This window comes from Bidens hawaiensis, unplaced genomic scaffold (genome assembly GCF_021521415.1).
Source record: "Bidens hawaiensis isolate Kalapana, Puna unplaced genomic scaffold, B.hawaiensis_p1.1 tig00016935_1, whole genome shotgun sequence".
NCBI classification, from domain to species: Eukaryota; Viridiplantae; Streptophyta; class Magnoliopsida; order Asterales; family Asteraceae; genus Bidens; species Bidens hawaiensis.
In genome coordinates this window covers 303,858-330,751 of record NW_027492562.1, presented here as the reverse complement: position 1 = coordinate 330,751, position 26,894 = coordinate 303,858, and the positions used below count along the sequence as shown (strand labels likewise).

General features: G+C 39.2%; 2 protein-coding genes across 2 annotated transcripts; both read right to left on the bottom strand.

The window, feature by feature from the left end:
• Nucleotides 1–13,532: 13,532 nt before the first annotated feature.
• Nucleotides 13,533–15,834, bottom strand: LOC143552493 (protein SUPPRESSOR OF GENE SILENCING 3-like). Its single transcript, XM_077042708.1, has 5 exons — nt 14,875–15,834; nt 14,495–14,789; nt 14,168–14,412; nt 13,948–14,078; nt 13,533–13,882 (listed from the first exon to the last, which is right to left on the bottom strand). The coding sequence occupies exons 1-5, from the start codon at nt 15,832–15,834 to the stop codon at nt 13,708–13,710; spliced, it is 1,806 nt and encodes a 601-aa protein (XP_076898823.1). The 3' UTR covers nt 13,533–13,707.
• A 4,261-nt stretch (nt 15,835–20,095) lies between these two features.
• Nucleotides 20,096–25,038, bottom strand: LOC143552492 (eukaryotic translation initiation factor 3 subunit C-like). The gene is made up of 4 exons (XM_077042707.1): nt 24,937–25,038; nt 24,632–24,685; nt 22,156–23,940; nt 20,096–21,264 (listed from the first exon to the last, which is right to left on the bottom strand). The coding sequence occupies exons 2-4, from the start codon at nt 24,656–24,658 to the stop codon at nt 20,314–20,316; spliced, it is 2,763 nt and encodes a 920-aa protein (XP_076898822.1). The 5' UTR covers nt 24,659–24,685; nt 24,937–25,038; the 3' UTR covers nt 20,096–20,313.
• Between the last annotated feature and the right edge of the window lie 1,856 nt (nt 25,039–26,894).

Below are 26,894 nucleotides of genomic sequence, written 5' to 3'. Positions count from 1 at the left end.
CATCACTTTCACCTGGTGATCACCTATCTGTTTATCCCTTTCAGCTATTAGTTTGGTTTTCTCTTCTAACACTTCATAGCTAAGATCAATTACTTGAATTTTCTCAGCTAGATTTGCTTTAAGACTTCTAATATCTTTTTCACTAGCTTTTATTTTTACCTTGTAACTATTTTCTCTAGCTTTAGTAAAATGATGATCTTCTTTTAAGGTTTTAAATTGAGCATCCAAACTAACAAACTGATCAGTTATAGTTGTCAATTGTTCAGACAGATTTTCACATTTAGTGCAAGGGAGTTTAGTACTTACCTCGGTGAGCTGGTCTTTCACATCTGCCATGTAAGCTTCATTTTGAGCTTCTGCCATGTAAGCTTCACTTTCGCCAGTCTCTTTCTCAGTATCTGCAGTTTCGATGTTCGCCAAATTGGCCTGTTCGAACACTTCTTCAACATGCAGATTCCAGTTATACTCCCCGTTTTGTCTGGAAATCATGGCTCTATTCTCATTTCCACCCCCACTCTGTTGTGTAGACCTGTTTTGACTGCGTTCTACACGTTCATTTGTGCACTCCTTCGCAAAGTGGCCATTCTGTTGACAGTTGTAACACCTGACCTTCGACTTATCGAACCCTGGTCTTTCACCAACAAACTTTCTACCTGTCTTTTTCATAAACCTCCTAACCCTTCTCACAATCATCGCCATCTGCCACTTCAGATCCATCTCTTCCAAATCATCAGCATCGATCTGATCATAATCTTCATCCAAAGCTGCAGGATCAACAATCTTACCCTGAATGTAATCTTCATACGAGGCAATGAAAGATGCATAGAGAGCAAACTGCTGTTCAGCAGATTTATCACTCATGGGCATCTTCGTGTAGTTGTTGTTTGAAACACCTGGGGAAAAAATTCCCTTGGTCGCTTGAGGTTTAGAAGCATTTGATCCTCCAGCTACAAAGCACACATCACCATTCATGTTGAGAGATACATGACCTTCATGTGTTGAGTTAGCGCCCGACTCTCCCTTTGAGTAGTAAGCAGACGAATCAGACTTCGAACTTGAACTTGTATTAACCTTTGCACCATACATTCCTGGATCTTAAACCTGATCAGTAGGTGTCTCTTTTCGAACCATGTTTAGTTCAAAAGTTCGTAGCTTGTTAACTGCTGTTTCCAGGTCATAGTCGGCAAAGTCTTTGTCTTCTCTCATCAACACAGTGTACATCTCCCATTTCGGTGGGAGAGCATCAAGAAGCTTTTCAACGATCTCATCTTCTTTGTAAGTAATGGAATAGTTATTGAGTTCGGTCATCAGATGATAATATCTAGTGATGATATCATCAAGTGATTCATTCTTCAAGTACTTGAAGACCGAGAACTGGGTTTTAAGTAGTTTAATCTTTGAAGCACGAATTCCCACATTACCCTCAAAACGATTTTCAAGCGCTTCCCAAAGCTCTCTAGCAGTTTTATACTTTATGAAGGTGTGTAGAATCTCTTGTGGAAGAGCCATCGTTATCGCTGCATGAGCTTTGCTTTCAGCCTCATACATTTTCTTTTCTTCTTCTTCCATCTCTTTGTATTTCTTAATCTGATCACGACCCTCATACTCAGCAGTTGGCGGAATGTAACCATTTTAAATGCACACCCACATTTTAGCGTCTTGGTACTTGACATATTGTTCAAACCGATCTTTCCACGCTACATAATCGGTTTTCTTAAGCATCTTCGGTGCCTTTGTAGCTGAACCCGCTTCCACTTCCATCTTTACCAGTTCCGTAATATTGATTGAAGACATCTTTAACGAAACACAAAGAAACCCGAAAAAATAAAAATTTTATTTTTAACAGTACTGTAGGCGAAGTTGTGGATAACTTCGCTTAAGTCAGAACTTCGCTGATTCTGAACTTCGCTTCCTTTTTAAATTCGTCTGATTCGGCGAAGTTGTAGATAACTTCGCTTGAGATAAGCGAACTTGTGAAGTAGGCGAAGTTATGGGTAACTTTGCTTGAGATAAGCGAACTTGAGAAGGTAAGCGAAGTTGTGGATAACTTCGCTTAACCTTATATCTTCGCCGAAACCCTACGAACAGTGACAGCAACTTCGCCTGATGAACACGAAGTTTTTGCAGGTTTGATTTCTGGATTTTACGAGGTTTGTGAAGGTGTAATGGGTTGTTTATGATGGTAGGAGGTGAGTATAACACAAAAACTCGATAAACACATCCCGCGAATAGTCGAACGGAACGATTTCTACACCCGCGTGATAATCCCGAACCACACAATCACGAGCAAATGCTCTGATACCAATTGTAGGTTCCCAGCCGGATCTACACGAGATATCTCGTTCTACGTAGGTGCGGAATCCCTACGTAAGACGTTACGAGCGTAGAAGATGATACGATTAAACACACGTTACAATAAACACAAACACGTTGTATTGCAACCGGAAACACGTGATACAATGATCACTGATTACACAAACTCTCTGACTCGTTACACGTAAACTGAAACTCGTTGAATAATGAAAACTTAAGCCGTAACCTAAGTTTATATAATCACGACAACTTCACCTGGCATGTTCAGGCGAAGTTGTCACTAACTTCGCTTAGTTCACAAGTTCGCCTGTATCAGCGAACTTGTGAGCTAACCTCGCTTACATACAAAAACACAAATCTAACAAACTCGATTACAGACACTTGACACTGAACTACTGACATCATGTACCAACAAATCCGCAAACGGTCCTTTCTTCGTGAGGAAGAAGGCAGCTGGCGCGAAGGGCAAGGCGAAGGTTGCCTCCACCGCCGATCAGGGGAACCGGTCTGACTCGGAGACCGAAAGTGAGGAGGTGGCGGGGAACCCTGGTGGTGGTGAGACAACTGTCTCGGAGGTTGAGACAGCTGTCACCTCCGATCCGCCCCGTACGACGACGGTGACCGGCGTGAAGAGGCCGGCTCCATTGGGTTCGTCCCCGCCTGTCAGAACCTTCAAGCTCAAGAAAACTCATAAGTGTAAATTAATCTTACCCGCAATTCTTTCCGCCATTGTTTTTAATATCTCGTCTTCATGCAGGCGTGGATGCTACCGCATTCCAGAGTGGAGCGGGGAGGAGCGTCTCTCGACCCATGACGGTAGGTTTGGTCAACCTACCCGAGGCGATGACCCAGGCGGCCGCGCCTGTTTCAAGTGTTGGTTCAGTTGCTCACCGGTTGAGGCAACTGTTCCAATTGTGACGTCATCTCCGCCGGTTGTCAGTGCCATCTTCACTGCATCATTTACTGAGTCGGCGGTGATTTTTTCTGCGGGCTCCTCCGCAACGGCGGCCACGGTTGTGAGTTCACCTCCCGTGAGTTCACCTCCGATGGTCTCTACCGCGGAGGCTTCAACCGTGCCTCCGGCACCAGTGACTACCTCGTCTCCCGCCGGTTCAGCAGGTATGTTTGGGGCTTCTAGCCAATCTCTGTCTCCTTCCCATCTGCCTGACCTCTTGGATGGATATCCCTTAGGTTCGGGTGATGGGTTCGGCGGCTACCAGCCTGTTGTCGACCCTACAGGTGCGTAGGGTTATTTTGGCCTCTTTTTTTTTTTTTTTATATCATCTTTTCCTAACTGTTTTTTGTTTTTGCAGTGTCGGATTCGAATGAGGTGTATGTTCCACGGTGGAACATCCGCCGGGGAACGACCCTTCGGACGGCTGTGGACTGCGTCGAGTGGGCGCGTCACGCGGCCCCAAGTGGCGCGTTGGGGGAAGCCATGTCTAGCTACCAGGAGGGTAGGCTGACAAATGAGCTTCGGATTCTCCTTGCCCATATGCAGCCGCGCGTCGAGTTGCTTTGTCGTGAAAACGACAAGTTAAAGGCTGCGCGTATCCAAGAAGTGGCTCAGGCGCGGGCTATCCGGGAGGAGAACAGGAGACTTTCCGCAATTGCTGCGGAGAAGGAAAAGGCCTTCAAGGCCCTCGAGGTTGAAGTGCAGGCCCTGCTCGAGGCCCGTTCCAAGGCTACCCAAGCTGTTAACGAACAGCTTCGGTTGGCTAAGAAAACTGCGCGGAACGCGACCGAGAGGGCCACCAAGGCTGAAGCCGTTGCTGAACCTCTGCGCGCCGAAAATGAGGAGCTTAAAGCCAAACTAGAGGGGCTTCAGCAGGCTCATGATGCTTTAGCTATGGAAGACGCCAATAAGCTTCAAGAGATCTTGGATCAGAGGGGTATGCTTGACCACACTAAGCGTAAGCTAAAGGGCGTTGAAGAGGCTGCTGCTAAGAAAGTGTTGCTTGCCAACCTTAACAAAAATGAAGCCGAACGCGCCCGTAACCAAGCTCAAGCTGCCCTCCAGGAGGCTTTGATCACCAAGGAATGGCTTCTACGAGAAGCGTTGTCGCAGGTATGCGTAGCTTCATAATATCTTTACGCTTTTCTTTGTACTTAGAAAAGGTTTTGATGCTTTGTATTTTTTCTTGTTGTAGGTTGTGCATCGGATCTTCACGAACACATCTTATGACGATGCCATGAGCGCAGCCCTCAACGCTTCCCATGAGGATGGGGAAAAGACTGGTTTTCTGCTTGGTCTGGGGTTTGTTGAGAAGGGCATCCCGCCTTCCAACTTCCCTCTTTATGATGTGGACACCGAAGCTGCCTATGACCAAGCAGTGAACCAGTATGCTGCCTTCCCGCATCCGGTGGTGGAGAAGGTGAACGAAATTGCTGCTGCTGATGATGGGCTAACCATTCTCAAGACTTTCCTTGAACCGCCACAGCCAACTGATGGTGCGGGTACAAGTGGGTTTGGAGGGAGTGGTCCTGAAGTTTGAACCTTGAGATCCTTTCCCACCGTTAGGATAGATTTATATTTCTGTGGGCGGATAGATACCCGGCCATTCTTGTAATGTTTGAATTTTTTATGAAATATAAATGTTTGTGCGGGTAGGACCGCCAATTTCACTGGATGACTTGCTTTATAAACGTTATATGACTTGCTCATGCATATTATAGCTTAATTTGGCACTTGTTTTGCCGCATAAACAATATATGATTCGCTCGTGCATACTTTAGTTTAACAGCAATTTTCCAAGTGTTTTGAATAAGTTAACCGTTCGACGCGCGGTTGTCAGTAGGTTAGTGTTCAGTTTCCTCTATCATGATTGTGCGGGTAGGACCGTCACTTTCATTTAGTGGGATGACCAGTCTTCACCTATAACTGACCTGCGTGAAGGTTTGCCGTTTTTTGTGTTTATGCGGGTTTTGCCGCCGTCCACACGCAACGACGTCTCCACTTATTTATGCGGTGAATACCGGCATATCAGTGTTTTGAATAAGTTAACCGTTCGACGCGCGGTTGTTAATAGGTTAGTGTTCAGTTTCCTCTATCATGGTTGTGCGGGTAGGACCGTCACTTTCATCTATTGGGATGACCAAACTTTACCTATAACTGACCTGCGGGAAGGTTGTCCTTATTTCTTAGAAATTTTTGCCGTTTTTTGTGTTTATGCGGGTTTTGCCGCCGTCCACACGCAACGACTTCCTTTCACACTTATTTATGCGGTGAATACCGGCATATCAGTGTAGAAAGTTCATAAGTATAAATGTAAGACCATCAGCGTCAATGTGATAAGGAGAATCATTTCCATTAGAAGTGGCTCTGGGCCTTTTCTTAACAAGTTTAGAATTGATCTACATGCAACCTGTGTAATTGAACTCCCTTCCATGTTCTTGGGATGGGGGTGTCATCGAGCCTTTCGAGCCGATATTCACCTGGTTCGGAATCTCGTTGTTTACGCAGTATGTAGTCTCCAACATTGAAGCTGCAGTTTCATTCGTGTTTTCCCCAACTGGGGTTCTACACGCATTAGCCTGCTCAGCGTTCATTACGCCACGAGGTGCGTGAGCGTTCCTTGGTTTGAAGGTTTCTTCGAAATTCCTTTTCAGTTGGAAGTCCGCTTCCTTACGCTTCCCTTTCGCCCTATGGCGAGGGTTTGCGTCGGTGTCGGATTCCTCCGAGTACTCGCACTCACTACTCATGTTGAGCTGTTGAGTGCTTCCAAATTCGTCAGCCTGTTGGATGGAACGTAAGCGTTCGTCCAACTCAGCTTGGAATTCCTTCTGACGTGCTTCCGCCCACGCTTTAACTTGTTCAAGTGTTTGGCGGGGGAACCTCGTCTGTTGTCTTTCCACCTGGGTATCAATGAATCCCAGGGGATGATTGTTTACTGCACTTGCCCCGGCTTGGGTAACCAGGGTAGTGTTCGTAAAATTTACTGCACTTGCCCCGGCTTGAGTAACCGGGGTAGTGTTCGTAAAATTTGTGTACTCGCCGGTGTTCCTCCCAGTAGCTGGGGATGTGATTACCGGGGTTTCTTGGTCACTCGCTGGCCTTGGGACCGGAGTAACGTTAACCATCTTTCCAGAAGTTTTGAAAAAAACTGAAAAAGATTCAAGTTCTAGCTTTTATGCACGGATGGCGCCAATGAAGAAACACTAATCGACCCCGGGCAGATCACGAATAATCTGGGGGTTAAATAGATGTTTCCCACAAGGGTTAGGTCCGGCAAGATGGTTATTCTTTTGATGACCTGCAAAACAGACACCGTGAGCTCGTCACTGAGAAGGGGGGGTACCTCCTTGTGACCACCCTCCGGCGTGAGAATCAGACTAGATTGCTCTTGAATATAAGTGTATATTAAGAGAAATGACTAGAGCAGATATCAGATAATATATGAAGATATAAGATAATGATACCGTTCCAATGTGTTGGAGTATTTATAGCCGAAGGTAGGTTTCCAAGCAGGTACAGCCGGCTGAATAGTATTCCTTTTCGACCAACTGTGGGCTACGCACATGCCATGCTAGTGGTTGGTGGGTAGGCAGCGGCTGATATTGACATGGCCGGCTGTGTACTATTCCTTTTCCACCAACCGCAGGCTATGCACGTGCCACGACAGGGGTTGGTGAGTAGGCAGCGGCTGATAGTGACATTAAGTAGTAGAGCGTGCTGTTCGTCGTACTGTTGTCAGTGAGCTGTCGCAGCTTTGGTCAGATCTTTTGTCCATACCTTGGCAGGTATAGTACAAAAGATCCTCCAGTAGCGTACGGACTGGCTCATTTTGGCGGGAGTTTTCCCGGCTTTGGGCGGGAGTATTCCCGGCTTGCTCATTCCCTCTTCAGGTGACATTACTGAATTATTTGAGAGTTAGTGCCTTGTGCGTGTAGCCTTGCTGTGCGGGTAGCCTTCCCTGATGGCTAGTATCCGTAGCTGCGGGAACAGGCGGAGTACGTCACCATTAGGAGGCTTTTCCTGCGGGAACAGCTTGCGTACTGCGCGTAAGGACGTCGCGTCTCTGAGCATGGTTGGTCCTGCGGATCCAGTTGGTCTTTGCGCAGACGTCCCTCTAAGGTGTCTTGCGAGTTCAACTGCGCATACGTCTCTCTTCGAGGTGAGTCTTGCGGGTCCAACTGCGCAGACGTCCCTGTTTAAGGTGAGTCTTGCGGGTCCAACCGCGCAGACGTCCCTGTTCAAGGTGAGTCTTGCGGGTCCAACTGGGCTCTGCTGGGACCTACCTCTTCAAGACTCACCTTGAACAGGGACGTCTGCGCGAATAATCTGGGGGTTAAATAGATGTTTCCCACGTACCTATCTATTTTAACTTAGTAACTAGGCCATCAAGACTATATTGTTTTTTAACAATAGATCAAAAATTTATAATGAAATCAATCATGTGTCTATTCTTTTCTATATAACATTAGCATACATATGGAAACCATTATGCAATAACATTATGATGTGCAAAGCCCATTATATGACTGAAAAGTCTGATATGAAAGCAAGTACAACTTCGTGACAGCAAATACACCTTCATAACATCATGCAATTGGAGTCTTTATACATTCTTTTTCTATAAATCCAAATATCTCCCACTCACTCAAATTAACATATCATCAAGAGTTTATAGCCCCACTCAGCATATAGTATACTGCCTCGAAAAAGACTAGGGCGGCGTATGAACCGACGTAGCGCACTAGGGATGAGCGTATAGACGTGAAAACTGACATATTGTACAACATTTATAATGACATTTAGGAGACCTGTGATTAATATAAAACTTTGGAGGCAAAGCAAGTATTAAAAATGGGGCCTTAAGTAAAAAAGATCACATATCGACGATAATTGTGATTAATATAAAATTTGACATATTGTTCTACCAGCTATGTGTACCAAAACAATGAAACACAAATATAATTAGACATGTATAACCTACTTTTAATAATTTGACATTTAAAAACGTGATAAAGTTGATGACTACTTTAGGAAATTTTAACTTTTTTTATTTTTGTTTCAACAACAAGAATTTAAAATTAAAGGCTTGGAAATATAAAAGAAATAAATAGGTTTAGACAAAATAAAATTTGTTTTGGTCCTTTTGGACCTTTTTCATTTGGACCATAATTGAGGGGGGCCTTTCCCACACTAGTTTTGTTTTGAGACCAACTTTTGTTATGAAAATGAAAAGTTAATTTAAAAAACTGGTGATGCCAAGCATATCCATCTGAAAGACATCACTAGGATTTTATTATTTGGTTTGCATATTATATATATTTATTCTTTTTATACATATATTTCAGAAACTTCAAGCCCCACCAAAATGGGCCCGGCCCCTACACGACGGCCCACCCAGCAGAGCCCAACATTTGACGCAACTCATAATTCAAGTGTAGTTTCAAGTTTCAATGTAACACAACTCAAGAACACCTTTGAATTGAACATTTGCATGTATGTCATATATACAACAGCTCTAATTTTTGTTAGTAATAAGCTAATGTAGTCACATCCTCAAATTTGATATTATTATCTATTATTATTTATCTGGTTCTTCACATTGTTACTATTCCTTTATTTTTTGTTTAATTTGATTTTATCATATGCTTCTTTAATATATACTTGGAAGTTGGATGTCGTTCATTTGGATTGTACATATTCACAGTTAATTTACAAGCTTTTATTGCATGCTATGCTATGTATTTTAATTTTCTTGCTTATAGTATTAATAAAAGTATAAAATGACACTACGGTTTACTTTTAATTTTAGTAAACCCTATACTTCATATATTTATTTAACCATTATTATTATTATTATTATTAATTCCAACATGCTTTAACAATGTTTTTTAGCGTTTTGACTTTGCTATCCTTTTCTACGACCATATTTAACAATCGGTCTAAATTTTGCCAGTTAACACAACGCAACGCCATGCCTTGTCTAACGTTTTTACGTCTATTCTTTGGTCAGTCTAACTGTCCGCCACACACAATTTATATCATTTCCTGTAAACCGTCAATTCATCACTACGCTTCGTTTTAATATTAGCTTATTAACGCGCGTACATAGTCCAAAATATTTACATCTACTTTTAGTTCGGTTATTAGTCCCTTTGCAACACTATCCCTTCTTTTCATTTGCGTATTGAGTAGTATTAAGATTTTCATATAATAACGCGCACGTTATAAAAAGAAACTCATCTTATGTTATTATTTTATAATCATTTGCCCGGTTAATAATTTGTCATAATAACAATAATAATAAGAAGCTGGCCGTTTTCACATCTTTACTTTCCATGCAAATATTCAAATTTTAGGTACGTACGTACGTCAATGGCGATATCGATCATGCATATATGAATTTATAGGTACAAATAATTTTCTCCTCTATTTACATTCTTCTTCGTAGATTCGCAATCACGTTTCTCGCTGATTATGAATCCGTAAATTGTTGTTCTTCAAATCTCCATTGAGGTTATAGTAATTTCTCTCGATCTACATTTACGTGCTATTGTTGAAATATTAAATTAGGTTATATGCAATTTCTATGTGGAATTGAATTTATCGTATAATATTAGGTTTAGCGAAAATTAAACATGATGAATGTTTGGAAATTAGCAAATCTGCATCAATTGTTTGTGATATGCAAATGATTAATGTGTCAATGCATGTCACAATTTGGCTCAAACAAATTGTTGTTCCGTGAAAACCTCGTTTGGAACTATAATTCTAAAGCTTCAGCTTGGCTCGTTTAATATTTATTTATTAATATATATATATATATATATATATTTATAATTATATAGTTATCATTATTATACATATTATAACAGTTAAATGAATAGTTATTAAATATTATAGATAAAAGTTATATCAATCAAGGGCTCGTTTAGGTTCGCGAGCTGGCTCGAGGTGCAGCTCTGGCTCATTTAGTAAACAAGCTTATTTTTAGGCTCGAACTCGGCTCGTGAATAGTTTTTCAAGTTGGAGCTTGGATCGGGCTCGTTTGTTATCTATTAATTAACTTATATATATATATATTTATAACTGTTTTTAGGTATAATTTATATTTATAACTTTGTATAAAACACAAATTTATTATTTATTGTTATCATAATTTATATATAATAATTATTATTAGATAAATAGGAATTCAATATAAGTGAAGCTTGGGCTCGCTTATTAAGCAAGCTTATTTTTAGGCTCGAGCTCGTTTAAGCAAGCATCAATTTGAGCTTTTTACGAAGCTCGCGAGCAGCTTAACTCATTTACACCCCTACCTACAAAATCATATGTACATGCATATGTCCTATATAAGACATTGCTGGCTTGCAGCATTTTATAAGTAATTTTCTGCCTGTTGCAAAATGCTGAAAAATATTTTGATACATTTTTTTTTATCAGGATAACTTCAATTGATCATGGAACCACCTGTAGCAGCAGAAGTAGAAACCAAATCAGAGAAAACAGATGAAACAAAACAAGCTAAAACCTATGATTGTGGACTTTGTGACACTGAAGTTGTCTACAAAATAGCCCAAGAACTCCTTCCAGGATTAGCCGAAACATGTGTCGACACCACGACTGGTGGCATCTTCAAAACTGCCGGCTCGGTAGTTGTTGATATGAGAAATGAAATGACTGATTATCTAACACAAAGAAGCGAGACGTACGTGGCTGAATTCTTATTATCGAAAAACGCTGCAAATTCAGAGTTATCCGAACACCCTTATGATATAATATTAAATCTCATTGATGACTTTTCATCCTCCAAAACAAATATGTTCAGTCGCGTTTCTGAGTTGGTTTTAACCGACAGAAGAGAAGATAGGATCGACGATTTCGTTCAAGAAATGGAAATTAACGGTTTTTGGTTGTTAGATCGAAGAGAATGTGTTGCGTCGATGCTGCTAAAGAATGTGGATTACAAGAACTTATTTCATTGTAACATGGTATGTAACTCCGAGGAAGAACTCGCTAAACATAGATCAGAATGCAAGTTTAGACCAATGGATTGCACTAATGAGGGGTGCACAACTACACATTGTGCAGCTCAAAAAGAACATCATGAAGCGGTTTGTCCTTTTACGATACTACCATGTGAACAACAATGTTCGGATGCTGTTATGAGGCGTGAAATGGATAGACATTGTGTTACCGTTTGTCCAACGAAGCTTGTACATTGTGCTTTTTATACAGTGGGATGTGAATCTTGTATACCGAGGTGCGATGTTCAACAACATAATATTGATAGTCTTGATTCGCATTTGCTGTATATTATCAAAACCGCTTATAAAGAAGCGAGCGATGAAGATCTTAAACAAAGGGTTAATCAAATCAAAAGTGTGAGTTTTTATTATTATTTATTTCTTCTCTTTTATTTTCATATCAAGGAGCAACTTCTAAATTTGGTTTTTGACAGCTGTCAAACATCGAAAAGCTGGCAAGGGCACGGGATACTCGAGCTTTGACATACTTGATCAAGGATGCTGAAGCACAGCTTGGACCGTTGGATGTCAAAACCGAGCTGCATGCTGAGTCAGCTAGCCTCATGGGCTCAACCACAAAAACCGAGCCATCAGTGGTCAAAGACGAGGTTGACCCGAACAAGAAAACGGAAGAGAACCAAGATTTCGAATCAGCCAGGTCATCAACTGAAAAACCTGTTATAACAGAAGATGACACCAAGTCAAACACCAATCAAGTGCACACGGAATCACCCACGAAAACCGAGTCGTCAGCGGTCAACGATGGGGTTGACCCGCCCACGAAAAAGGAAGAGAATCCAGGATCACAATCAACCGAAAAACCTATCATAACAGAAGGATCACCCACGAAAACCGAGTCATCAATAGTCAAAGACGGGGTTGACCCCGACAAGAAAAAAGATAGCCCAGGATCACAATCAGCCAGGTCATCAACTGAAAAACCTGTCATAACAGAAGATGAAACCAAGTTACCAACCAAACAAGTGCATACAGAATCTCCCACGAAAACCGAACCATCAGTTGTCAAAGACGGGGTTGACCCGCCCAAGAAAAAGGAAGAGGGCCCAGTATCACAATCAGCCAGGTCATCAACTGAAAACCCCGTCAAAACAGATGACGTCAAGTTACCCACCGAACCAGTAGTACAAATGCACACAGAATCACCAGCATCTGCTGACTCGTCAGTCAGAACAGAGGAAAGCAAAGATAAAGACGAGTCGTTTTCTTCACCGGTCAAATTAGAGGAAAACGCAGATATACACGAATCATTTTCTTCACCAGGAAAAACAGAGGAAAGCGTAGATATGCACGAGTCATTTTCTTCACCAGGCAGAACAGAGGAAAGCGTGGATACACATGAGTCATTTTCTTCACCAACGGGAGAGCATGAACACATTGAATCACCAGTGAGAGATGAAGTATTCAAAGATTTACATGACGAAGATGGTAACGAATTAGCAGCCATAGAACAGTCAACAAAAGCCAATGAGGAAATGTCAAACACCGTGAGCGAAAAAATCGAATAGTTATCCAGTTATGATGAAAAGGAGTCAACAAAGTAAACCGAAAAGGAAACAGTCAAAGAATGACATAACAGTATATGATCATATTATGTTCTTTCAAATGGAATCTTACTATCCACTTTTATTGTTGTATTTTTGCATATGTATAACAGAAGCTATCTTTATGAGTTTATGCGTGCGTGTTTTGCTGTTCAAAAGTTTGCTGTTAATCACTGCTGCTTCTGCCTAATTCTTTTTTTTTTCTTCTTTTTTTTTGCATTTTAATCCGTTAATGACCTTTAATAACAAAAGAGACGTTTTTCTTTCGTCAGTATTACACGATGCATGCTCAACTTATTGCTAGGCTGACGTTTTCGTCTTGTTTATCCCGCGATTGTTAACCCCAAAAGCCTCATACAGCTCATTTAGGTGTTAAAGAGTATTTAGTCAAGAAAACACTAGTAGAAAACAAGACCTTTAGGAGCGGTTTCAAACCGCTCTCAAAATGGGCAAGTTAATATCAAATTCAAGTTAAACAAACTGTGACAGTGTTCAGATTTGACCTGCAAACTCACGAACACGCACGTCATGTAAGGTTCATGTATCTACAATGTTTTAACAGCAATTATTTATGGGAAAGCTTCGATAGATAAACCGAACCCCAAGCTTCACCATAAATGACTGAACACATAATCAATCAATCTTAATATTTTTTTCATCAAAGAAGCTCAACTGTTACTCATAAAACATGATTGATTCATCAAAATAAGTCACATGATCCAAATCACAGTCTCTTGTTAAAGTTGCGAGTAACCAACCATAAAGTTAAGATACTACCAGGCAACAATTCAAGCATTTTATTCAAAGTCTAGACCGCAATTCATGCATGACCTCTATTCTCACTCGCTCTCTATTTGGGGGTGTACTTCTCCATCAACCGAGTCAACTCAGCATCGAACCCTTTCTCCAACTCGATCTCTTCCTTCCAGTGCCTGCTCTTCATCTCAACCTTCTTTTCTTCATGCATTTTCACTAACTTCTCCCTCTCTTCTTCAAATTCTTTCATCTCTTCAAGCTCCGAATTTCTGCATAATTTTTCAGTAAATTATAACAATAACAATAACATAAACAAATATGTATTATGACATACCTCTTCTGAGGATCCATAGCTGGAAAAGATTGTTCAGCACGCCTCAAATTATCAAAACGATCTTCTTTTTCATTCCTGGCCTCTTGAATTACCTTAAGCTGCTCTTTGAAAAATTGCTCTTGCGAATCCATCTAATACCAACACCACATGAATGAATGAATGAGAAAACAAATTATTATACAAAAGTAGTAAATTGCATAGCAATATTTTGTAAAAATACCTCTTCCTTATTTTGTTCATGATACAGTTGTGTCCTCTCCCTCACTATACGATTCGCTTCTTCAGTCTTCCTCAGTTTCTGAGACACATATCCGTATGACTCTTCAAGTGCCTTAACATTCATCTGTTCTTTCACAACTCGGTTCTTGTACCAATGCAGTTGTTGATTATCTTCATTCATTTGCTTTAGCTGATTCACAACTTTTTCTTGGTAAGAAACCATATCAAATTTCAGCTTCGTTTTCCCTAAAAAACACAAAAAGAAAGTCAAATGCATTTTAAACGATTGAAAAAAGGAAAACAAACACAAAGAAAGAATAATCCCGACCTTGAGAGTGCTGGTTAAAGAAATCCATGTCTTGTTTAGTAGTCATGTAACCATAAAGCTTGCGTTTACCGCCAGGGTAAAACAAATTAGGGCGGCGCTCAAACGCATCTCGGTCTGTTCCTTCATCTTCAAAATGTTTACTCAGACGTTCAGCCTCAGTGTATCCAACGGCTGAGGATTCAAATATCAGCACACTCACACCCCTGTGCCCTCTTGGCCCGTATGCGTGGCGGGCCCTCAGTGCTTCATATGACCCAAAGTAATCAAGAAGCTCTTGGTTTCCCATCCCAAGCCACTGCAATTAGGATTTCAGTTTTCAATTAATTAACTCGTTTATGTAATATAGAATTAAAACAATTTTTAATGAATTAATGATATACCTTTTCGTTTTCATCTTGTTCAAGCTGTGTGTTCCGGATGATAACCATTGGCGGCCAAACAATCTCTCTATCTTTAACAACTTCACTCAGCCCCTTCCACTGACCGTACGACTCACCAGCTGGATTAACTGTCGCACCCTTTCTTCTTAGCACTTCTTCCAAAAGTGCAGCAAGGTCTCTGTGAATCTTGACTCGTTTTGACCCTTTAGTTTTAGCATGAGTTACAAGAGATTGCAGACTCTTGTACCAGTCAATGGCACCAGGCCCGTTCCGGCACGCAGGGCAATGCCACTGCCTCGTCGGCTCATTGACCTGGTCAACAGTCAACGTGTCCAAAGTCTTGAAAAACTCAGCATACCATCTGTTCTTCTTTTGCTCCTCGTGACTTTTAGGCACTTCATCAGAATCATACTCGTCACTAAGCAGCTCGTCATCAGACTCTTCAACCTCCTCAGTTTCTTCATGATCTTCTTCAGCATGTTGTTCTGATACATTTGGTTGGTTATTTCCACCATTGTTTCTTCCCTGCCCAGGCCTCAAGTTCCAATTCCACCCAGTCTGAAGCGGTGGAGCAATTGAATTCTGGTTACTCTCATAGTATCTATTCACCGGCAGGCCATTCGCACCACCGCCGCCTCTGCCACCTACTTGACCCGCTCGTCCGCTGTTCGGAGCCCTGACCTGTCCATTCCCACGTCCACCGATTCTCTGACCATCAGGTTGACCCCATGGATTAGGTTTAGAACCACCACCCTGTGAAGAACCCCATTGTTTAGCAGCAGCACTGTTTCCACCTTTATTTTTGTTCTTTTTCGAGATAACCCCCCAACCGCCATCTTGACTCGTATCCAGGTTCACATCCTGAACCGCCTCACTCAACTGGTCAACATCATAGTTTGGCCTTCCAGCAACACCTTTACCTTTATTATTAAATTGACCACCTCCATTATTTGAACTCATCTGCACACAAACGCTAAAAATTAAACCACTAGTATCTAACTATCTATACAATAACCAGTTAACCAGCCGAGTTGCTCGCAAGCTACTAGAGATTGGCTCGTGAGCCTAAACAAGCCTGTCATTAATATAGTTTTTATAATATATATTTATATGCATTTAACAATTATAAATTTACTACATAAAATTATGAAAAAATAACTAAATAATATATATCACGTACACATACGGTTTGGATCAAATACAAATTGCGAATCAAGTAGTGTAATTATATATACAACTTAGTGTAATTACAGCATAGCATAGCGTTATTACACTACGATTTAATTACATAACTACACTATGTTGTATACTTGATTCGTACAGGTAGAACGTTAATTTAGTTTGTACGTTCACATTCCCCTATACATAAAATTATCATTGAAAATACAAATACAAAAATAATTATAAATATACAAAATAAATTCAGAAATACTAAACGAGCCTCGAAAACAATTCACGAGCCGAGCGCAAGCTCTGTGTAAGTTAAACGAACCAAGCTGAGCCGCTCATTTGCACCTCACAAGCCCTAGAAACTTACGTTGCCGAAATTCAAAAACCCTAACTAACAATCATTACGATAAATCAACAAATACATTCAATAATTAGTAAAATGAATGTTAGATCGTCGTGACTAACTAACAAAATTAAGGATTGTACAATTCATTACATCAGTTCGTTGAGATTGAAGTAAAAAACCTAAAAATTAGGGTTTGGAATGCACGCATCTCATAAAATGGATCGAACACAGAATCATGATCGGGTGAATTTGAGTTGATAATAATAAGAAGAAGAGAAGGCTTACCGGAGAAATCGAAGTTTGCAGTCGGAGCGTTATGAGTGAGCAGGTGTTGTTTGTTTTTACTCAAAAGCACTTCTGTACCTCTTTTGTCTGCACTGAGAAGAGGACGCGCTGACGTTGGGCTCTGCAGTGTGTTTGTTTTTCCGAAGACGTTTCATTAAAAAACGTCTGCACGTCCTCTTCTCCTAGAAGCATTGTTCAACCCACTTCTCACCTCTTCTCCTCTCTTTCTTATTTTTTTCATCATTGTTCAAGCATATTTCAAAGCACTTCCAATCAATTAACAATAACAATAACAATGGCTGCAATCAGTTGTAGGTATCTTTCACTAACCTGCACAGCAACACCCATCGATCAACAAGACTCCAATTCAGCCACTTTGCCGACCAAGATAATCTTGCCCAACAAGAAGCCCCGGAAATGGTCCACCGGCGTTGCTCCGGGAGACTACGGCGGACCACCCACCACCAAGCTCCGTAAGTACCGGGCACCAGTGTTGCTCCGGGAGACTACGGCAGACCACCCACCACCATCAAGCTCCGTAAGTACTGGGGCGGTGAAAAGGAAGACCCTTTAACCTCCGATGAGTTGATCTGGAACAATGATTTCATGCCTCACATGAACGATTGATTGGAGATTCGAACTCGGACCCGACCATGTCCCCTGTTCAGGTTTTAACTTTTAATCCCAATTCAGTATTATTATTATTATTATTAAGAATTATATTTATATAATAAAAATGACATTTTGATGAGTTACCATGCATTTTGATGATTACCATTAGTTTGTTCGATTCGGTTTGTTTAAAAACACTCTGTTTTATTTTATCAGTTTGCAGACGTTAAAAACAAACAGTCTATTTCTTGCAGATTGCAGAGGTTTGGTCCACCTCTTCTGCTACAGATGCTTACAGATGTAGTCCGCAGACTGCAGACGATTTACCTCTTAAAAAACAAACAGCACCTAGTAAAGCAGACGTCAAAATGTGTTGGGTCGTTGATATTAATATTTATAGGAGTATTTATATTAATACTAGACATCATCATCATCATCGTACTCAGATATATCCCACCAATAGCAATGCTATGGTAGGGTCTGAGGAGGGTAAGATGTAGACAGCCTTACCTCTATCCCATAGGGATAGAGAGGCTGCTTCCGGTGAGACCCCCGGCTCGATAGTAGTTTTGCATCAAGCCTTGGACATAAGGCACATAGCACTCAATCATCGGGACACCAGCTGATTGGTGCATGTGCCCTTGTCTTTCGGCTATCAACGCCACCACATGATGCCTGATTAACCTTCCGCCACTTTTAACGTTATTTTCATGAGATTAGTAAAATAATGTCAAAACTAGACGGGTATGGTATTTGAACTAAGACACTATCACGTAACAATTTGAATGTTTATAGTTCGGTTAAAACTTTGAAATCGTTTAAATCGGTCATTGGTTCGCCTTCTTTTTTCTATTTCTTTTTTTCCTTTCGGTTAGTTGGTCGGTTTCAAAATTTTCAAAACGTAATGAACGACTGGTTCGCGGTTTGTACTGGAAACCAGTCATAGAAACCAGACCAGACTGTAAATGTTAAACACATTTTAATTTTTTTATTATTAATTATTATATATGTTTTGTTATATATATTAGATATATTTAAAATGTAATTGAACATAATCTTTTTAATACACATAACTTGACTATTACAACTTTAAATTAACCTAATTGCAGTATAATTGTTTTTGTAATTATTGTTGTTATTATTTCGCGTCGTAGGTCTTCAATTAATGTTTACCCATTTATCAGCTAAAACTATAATTTTATATTATGATTCTTTCAAATATCATATTATGTTGGTGTTTAGTTAAAATTGATGGTACTGATAAATTAACAATTATTTTAAACTAAATTTATTATTAAAGTTTAAACTGTAAAACCAAACTGGAATCAGGCCATTGGTAACGATTCAGTTTTAACTTTCAATGGTTCATTTTGGTTTTGGACAACAAAAAATCGGTGTTAACGGTTGGTTTCACAAGCTTAACTTAAAAACCATCAAACCGACATTGAACAACCTTACCTGACATATTAATTTATTTAAACTGAAAAAAAAATTATAACAGTATCATATTCAAATTAAAGAGAATAAAATGTCCGTTTTTATGATATAATTTTTTTTATAAAAATATTAACGTATGAAAATGTTATAGTCGTTTAAAAATTGTGGATGAAAAGTTAGTTACTTAGCTTAAAAGTTAAATTAAAAACATAATATGGTTAAAAATAAGGGAACAAACTTGTAAATTAAATGAATTGTGTTTAATAGATAAGTTTACCCCTACTAATACATGTACGTTATGCATTAGTATTTGAAAAACTCTTAAAATCAAGTGTCTTAATTTGACATTGTCTGATGTATTATATATAGTATAGATTAGTACTAGCATTATTATTGACGCTTTGTAGGACTTCCTTCTACAATAAAACTTTGTGTAATTTTATATATTTGCTTCGACAATTATAGAAGAAAAATATAATATTTTTTGCTATATATATTTGTTTGTTAGCATAGAGTTTCAGCAGCACCAGTTAATTATGAAAGACTAGACGAGTATGTGGCGTTCACTAGGTCACTAGACGAGTATAAGCTGTCAAAAACAAATTTTAATATTACTTTAAACATGTCCACTAGGCCACTACCTTATCGAAATTTTTAGATAGCAAGTTTTAATGTACAACTTATTGACTTCTCGTCTTTGACTTTCTTTAAGATTACTTTAAACATTTTAACGTGTTCTTTAATTATTACTAGTCATAAACATAACCGGTAGGTTTGTTACTTAGTTTAGCACGCTCTTTACTTAAAAAGCAAAAAAAAAAATTAAAAAAAAAATAACGTTTGGCACACTACTGTCACATAGGCATAAGACTCTTACCACATCACAAAAAGATGTAACGATTTAAGAATTTACCTAAAACGTAATTTTTAAATATATTTTAATATAAAATGATAAAGAGGGTGAATATTATTGGTTGGATTTGTAACAAGCCCCACACACTTATAACCTTGTCTAACAGCAGGCATCCAAGTAGACTTGTTCACTTGATAACCTTGTCTAACAGCAAGCATCGAATAAAACTCATTCGATATTCGATTTTGGCGCTTTTATGGTTTAACCGGCATACATGGCTTTAGCGCCCGATATTTGATTTTGGCGCTTTTATGGTTTAACCGGCATACATGGCTTTAGCGCCCGCCACAGTCAGCATTAATGTTATTCCTCTTAAAACTTTATAGCATTTGGTTTACAAGAACCAAACCATTTTTTCTGAAGTGTAAAAACTGGAATTAATTACATTTACAACACATTTGCTTTCAGTTCCTTTATTAAGCAAACAAAACAGCAAAATTCCTCCAACCAAACATGTCAAAAGGTTTAACAAGTTCAAAATTACCATTATCTCAAAAACAAAATTTAAGGCATAATCAAAAAACACACTTGCAACTTATGTGATACTTGGATCACTTAACAGTCATAACTAACAATTCAAGCACAGAAAGATAAAAAGGTCTAAAATTGTTTTCCTCTCACGAAATTCGTTTAAAAAAAACAGTGACTGCTTTTGACCCGAACGCCTTACCTTCCACTAAGCACGAGCACTCCGGTTCAGACTCACCATACGATTCGAACCATCCATCTGACCACCTCTAGCTGCTGAACCACCATAGTTCCGCCCTGCACCTGCACTGTCTTGATACCGTGTGCTCTGATATCCACCTCTAGTTTGACCAGCCCGGTTTTGATAGCTCTGACCAGGACCATACGGCCGACCACCGCCGTACCCTGTCTGCTGCCATCCCAATGAGTAAGACTGGTTGTCCTGCCACTTGTTACCGCCAGCAGCCGCTGCATAGTCCTGACCCTCCCGCCGCCTTGGTAGTGACTCCAACCCACCACCGCCTAGCCTAGCCTCAACCGCCCGCTCATTGCTTTCAGCAAGGACCGAAAGCTTTTCGGTTAACTGGAAAGCTAGAGTCTGTAACCGGCTATGTTCAACTTCATGGAACACAATGCACTGAGTTGGTTGGTCCCAGCCTGCATGAAGCTCATCATTAATCATCATCTTGCTAACAATACAATGAGTCTGACTCTCTGAAAGGTCAAACATCTTTGCCAGCTGTTCTAGTTTCAATGTCTCGTATGATGACGAGAAAGTGAAAAGATAAGTCCTCAAAGCTTCTTCCTTGATCTTGTTTTTTATCATTAGCAGAACTGATTCACGGTTTTTAAGAAGCTTCCAGACATCTAGTGAGTTGATGACATCAAAGGATGTTTGAAAGTCGCCTTTGCTAAGAGCCCGGGTTGCTGCCATTACATGGTCCTTAACGTTTTCAGGGGGTCCAGTGAATGTCTGCCTGTCACTTATTTCTAATAAGCGTCTTAGTGTCTTGCTTATGACTTTGCGCCTTGCATCATGGCTGTTTGCTGCCATGTTGGGAACTTCTAGTAACATTGCACATATTAGGTGTACTGATTCTAGAAGCTCAAGGTTAATGTGCATGTGGTATGGCATCTGCCTTCTCCTTTCCAGGCGTTCCTGTATATGTCAGTGAATAGATATTAAACGTACAAACAGGCATATTACAAGTTGAAACATATCACACTTAAGTGCAGATCAAACGAAAAGGATTAAGTTGGGTTGACCCACCAAACACCTTTTGTCCATCTTTTAATCATAATCAATGTTAACTATGATGACAAAAACATTGAATAAGTGTGGCCAAAATTCAAATCCACTAGTTAATTCAACTTGCCAAAACTTACGCTTCCGGTTTCATATGAATAAAGGTGGTAAACTTGCAAATCAACTAGCCAATTCAACTTGCCAATACTTAAGCTTCTGGTTTCATTTAAATAAGGGTCGTACAAATGCACATCATCAGCATGTAAAAGAAATCAGCACATAACCATGACTCTCAAAAACGCATATGTAATAAACCAACAATCGCTTTCACTCATGCTTTAAAGTGCCATTTGTCTCGAATCAATATAAAGACAATAAGGAGAAACCAATCTTTTTACAAAAGCTAGTCAGTAACAAAGCATATAGACGATCCCACATGCCACAAACAAAAAACCAACTTATCAAAGAATTTGAGAGACGTAAAGATATATTGCACATCAAAAAGCTTGGTATGAACATATTAAACCCTCCCTAAAACAACTTTGTGAAGACAAAACAGTTTGAACATGGCTTGCTGATAAACACTTTACATCATCACTCATCAAATATCATAATGATAAAATAAAATTGTTTTTCAAAGTAAACACGCACTCAGATAATAAACACATCTTGTTAGCACACATCACCAAAATAACAAATAAATAGAGTGAAAACTTTAAACAATCATGCATTAACACTACAAGGTAATGGTCATTTCGTATTGCTTAGATAATGTAATTTTAAAAATAATTCAAAGTCAAATACCTGTTCTGGTGTCTTCTCATGGTAACGACTTTGAGAGACACCTTGTGCAAGAAGCTCTTTCACCCTGCCACCTGAATATAATTCAGAAAGACAGCCATGTCCATCAGCAATAAGCCCAGCCCTAAAAGCCGACAAACCAAGCTGAGCCATTGATCTGTTATAAAGTATCTGAGTTGAGATATCCATATGCTGAATGTTATCCTGCAAGTGACTCATAAGCAACAAATCACGAGCCACAGAAAACTCATCCAAAATTGCATGGTGATAAATATCACACAGCATTGCACGAGCCTTTGTCCTTTCATCACCATGTTTGTATATAAGAGAGACCAGTATATCCATCAGTTCCCTACTACTTGCTGGAAAACTAGGTTTTCGAGGCACAATTTCAGGTATATTCACAAAAGCAGGCGGTCCCCCTTTTGATTCATTACCCGATTCCTCTCCATCTTCAGCTTCTGCTTGGTCAGCCAAATTCCTCATAGCACTATACACTTCTTGAGGTTTGTAATACACAAGTTCAACAAGCTTTAATGCAACCTTTGCTGCAGCTTTGTGGGAACCAACACGCTCAAGATATGATTGAACATTTTGTGCAAGAACAAAGAACAAAGGTTCATCTTGAAGCCTTTCTACATACTCACGTGTGTGAGGATCAATACATTGCAGACTCTTGAAGAATTCAACGTCTATCTTTTCAAGGAAAGCAGCAAGATTTCCCCATATGCGTATGGTATCCTTATAATCAGCTCCTTTCTGAGTTTCATTCTCATCAGGCTCCTCAGTGTCATCAACTATAATGTTAGGATACTGCTCGAGGATATCAAGTATCACAAGCATATTCTGGACACATTTCTTCCACACGTTTATAGGCATGTGACCACTTAAACCAGGGTTAACATCAAACTGTGCAGAGACCACACTGAACAAGATCTCAAGCTTCTGAGCAGGAGTTTTAGCCACTTTGGTTAAGAATGTAAGCTGCTCAACAAGTTCGAGCCTTCCGGTTCCTTTTCTACCACGAGCAGCAACAACCTCCTTAAACTTCTTGTTGACTGTATCCCAGGTCACCTGGTTTGGATCCTTAAACTGCTTTTCCAGTAACTTGTCTTTCTTGGTCATCTTTCTCTCCCAACCAGGTTGGACATCCTCCTTTTCTGACTCGTCGTCATCATCTGACTCGGTTTCTGCTTTTGTTGGATCGTCAATCTCTGATCCAGTGTCAGTATCAGCATCCGAATCATCTGATTGTTCCTCAGGTTCTTCTTCTACTTGATCATCAAAGCTTTCAGGATTCTCTCTACACTTGATAATCAAATCCTCATACTGTTTATTATTCTTCTTCAACTTTTGTCTCATAGCATTCAATGCCTTAGCATTGCTACTGCTCATCTTCTTCTTTGCCTCCTTATTCGCCATAGCTTGATTCAAAAAGTCCTCCAACATCACCAACGCCTTGATGTAATTGTTGGGAGCCCTATCAGATTCAGTGACCCTCATCACCTTCTCAAGCTGCCTGTTAATCTTGTCAAAACTCTCCTGCAGGCTGACCCAATCATTGATCTTCATCGCATTCTTCATCTGATCAATAGTCGTAGACAACTCTTCAAACCGCTTGTCTTTCGCAGACTTAATAACACGCTTATGCATGTCCGAATCATCACTGTCACTATCACCGTTGTCGAGATACTTGTTCCTATCCGGTGCATTACCAGCATCATCTTGTCCATCATTAACATCATCTTGCTCAAAATCACTAACTTCAGATTCACTCTCACTGTCAGTCTGTTAACATGTACAAATAGTTAATACATAAATAGTTCAATTAAACTTATTTGTGCATTAATATAACTTAAAATTAAATTACAGCTGTAGTGAAAAAAAAAACCAAATCAAACAAAACCTTGTTCATGTTCGTCCATTAAGCTTTTATTGGACACGCAAACGACTACCGATCACCTAACCGAACAAAATTTCTCGTTCGTGTTGGTTCATTACAGAAATCAACTTGTTTGTGAACGGTTCACAAACACAAACGAACAAAAACAACATTTTGTTTGATCTGGCTAACCAAGAATAGTCAGTATCAACGGTTTGGTCCGGCTACAAAATTCGTGTTGGTATTTTATTCAGCATTCATATTCATATGTTAATTTACATACTAATAAATCACATAATACACATAAATATTTTTGTTTTGTACTTAATAATTTTTGTGTAATCTAACTAATAAAATTAAAAAATTCATTAAAATATTTAAAAACCTTAACAAACAAACACTAACCAACACATTACCGAACGTTCCCAAACAAATTAACTGAACACGCCCTCCGTTCGTGTTCGTTCGTTTAGTTAATCAAACGAAACGAACGAACATAAACGAACAGCGTTTGGTTCGGTTCGTTTACAGCAGCGACAATTATATTCAATCATAAAACATAAACTAATCCATAATTATCATATAAACGAAACAAACCTGGTTACTCCAAAATTTCGACGCCATCTTGTTCAATCAAATGTTAACCTAAAGCTGCACAATAACACACAACATTAAAATAAAATAAAATAAAACCTAACAGCAAGCATCAGATGCAATATACTCAAATCAATTTCTCGTATAAATAAAATGATAATAACCTAAATCTATTACGGAGCGAAAAAGTAACTGATATTATGCGCTCGATTCAGCGGTAAACAGGTGAGGTGAATCGGAAACACGATTCGTATGGATCTGGAACAAATTGATAGGATAAGAAGGTGAGAGTGATGATTGAGATGTACCTGTGTGTGCAAATCGGTGAGTGAAGAAGCAGAGGATGAAGACGGCGGTTTCAGGGTTTCGAAAAAGAAGATGCGACTGGGGTAAGGTTATCGTGACCGGTCTAGTGGGGTAAACTTAATTTAAGGGGAATAATAATAATAATGTCGAAAAACGTTAAGAGGCGGACTTAAATGTTAGAAACGGGTATATTTACAGGGTATATTTACAATGTGTATACAAATTTACGAACAAAAAAAAGGGTTAGTTTTAAACTATTTCGTAAAAGAAAAAAAAAACTGGGGGTGGGGCGGGGACCACCCTTGACCCTCGATAAGCTTCGTCTATGATAATAATAATTGGTTTTGTATTTCTCCAGGTGTTATGACGAAAATTCAAACGGTATTGGTTTGATTTGTAACGGTATCGAATTCATGATACCAACGAACGAAAGAAAATTCAAAAAATAAAAGTTATGATGCACTGAAAGGGTATTGGCATGTGTTTTATATCGATCGAAAACCATATAAGACTTATACTGGTAATCGTTTCAAATGTATTAATATTGGTATCAATGTTGTTCGACCGTCACGGCATCGGTATGTTATCATTTACCAATACTAGTTTTAGCTTACAATGCAAAAGAAATATAATTTTAAAATACAACTGTGTAATCAACATTTTTTTTCACCGGAATTGAGACGAAATTTACACTTGAAACCCAAAAAAAATAATACATGTACAGTTGCGAAAATAGTCTAGATGGTATCGTTTGTTTTGTCATTGTAAAGTACAGATAAACTTTTATCGTTTATGTTAGTTTTTTTTTATATACTTTTATCTAAACGTAGAACAAAATTAGTATGTCGCATTGGTATATATGAAAATTTATATAACATAACATTATACTATTAAAATAACAAAAAAGAAACTAATGTGAGATAGATTTTCTCCGTCTTGTCTTTTGTGATATCAAACTAGTCTCGGCCCTGCCCATTGAGTTTTGACCTCCTTTTGCCTCAGCCTCAACCCCGAACCCCCGCCCCAAGCCCCTCCAATTCCCCCTTATGTCTCGGCCTCGGCTCCAACCCCTGCCATGAGCCCCTTCAATGCCCTATCCTCGGCCCAATATCCTACAATGCTCTCTCCATGGCCTCACACTTCAGCAGTGCCATCTCAATTGTTCGTTCATTTATAACATTCATCATTTTGTGAAAGATGCAACAAAAAAATCTCTGAAAGTTAATAAGGTATGCCAACTGGCGAAGCAAAGGTCGAAACCAGGGTTTGATCCATCTTTAACAATAGATTAGGGACCACGTCTCATTTTCTTAATCTTAATCTAGATATATAAAACCATGAACTCATTACATGGGTGGGGCATAGACAAAGAGCTCTGAATCATTCGCTCATGCTCAAGTCAATATTGAATTTCATTTGCGTCTTTACAATTGAAAAACGAAAGAAATATGTTTTGTAAGTATGTTACTTGAGATAGAGTTTTTGGCTTATTCTATAAATATTTTCGGGTTTCTCTCACAATTTATATGTAGGTTGGTCTTATTGGCCAGTTTTTATTGTTTGTTTAGTAATTTGTATAGTTTTTTTTTTATTCTTTTTATGTTTGACACAAAAATCAACTACTAAAATTTTTTTACTAGATATTTCATAATCAACAGATTCGAATACTTTTTAAATGATAACGGATTGACTCATCAAATAAGAAAGAGTGTGTCCGCTAATGTACTACTATATGCTATATGTATATATAAAAAAAATTACCAGGTTCAACAGTACCCGATCAACAAACTGTACCTCTGCAACTGCATGCAATGATCATTGTTAAAAAAAATTAACAATATCAAAAGAAAAGAGAAAATTAGAAAGAAAAAAAAAGAATTATATTCTTCAACCAATTCTGTGATATCAATCACCAGTTGAAAAACTTCACTCGAAAGATGTCATTTGAAGTAAGTAAAAT

What these genes read in the sequence shown, in the direction of transcription:
- LOC143552493 (XM_077042708.1), bottom strand. Translation starts at nt 15,834, where the DNA reads ATGAGTTCAAATAATGGAGGTGGTCAATTTAATAATAAAGGTAAAGGT. An exon ending in AACAAGATGAAAACGAAAAG is followed by an intron (nt 14,790 to 14,874) that starts GTATATCATTAA and finishes TCCTAATTGCAG; the next exon opens with TGGCTTGGGATGGGAAACCA. An exon ending in ATGAACAAAATAAGGAAGAG is followed by an intron (nt 14,079 to 14,167) that starts GTATTTTTACAA and finishes TGTTGGTATTAG; the next exon opens with ATGGATTCGCAAGAGCAATT.
- LOC143552492 (XM_077042707.1), bottom strand. Translation starts at nt 24,658, where the DNA reads ATGGCGTCGAAATTTTGGAGTAACCAG. An exon ending in CGAAATTTTGGAGTAACCAG is followed by an intron (nt 23,941 to 24,631) that starts GTTTGTTTCGTT and finishes ACATGTTAACAG; the next exon opens with ACTGACAGTGAGAGTGAATC. An exon ending in ATGAGAAGACACCAGAACAG is followed by an intron (nt 21,265 to 22,155) that starts GTATTTGACTTT and finishes TGACATATACAG; the next exon opens with GAACGCCTGGAAAGGAGAAG.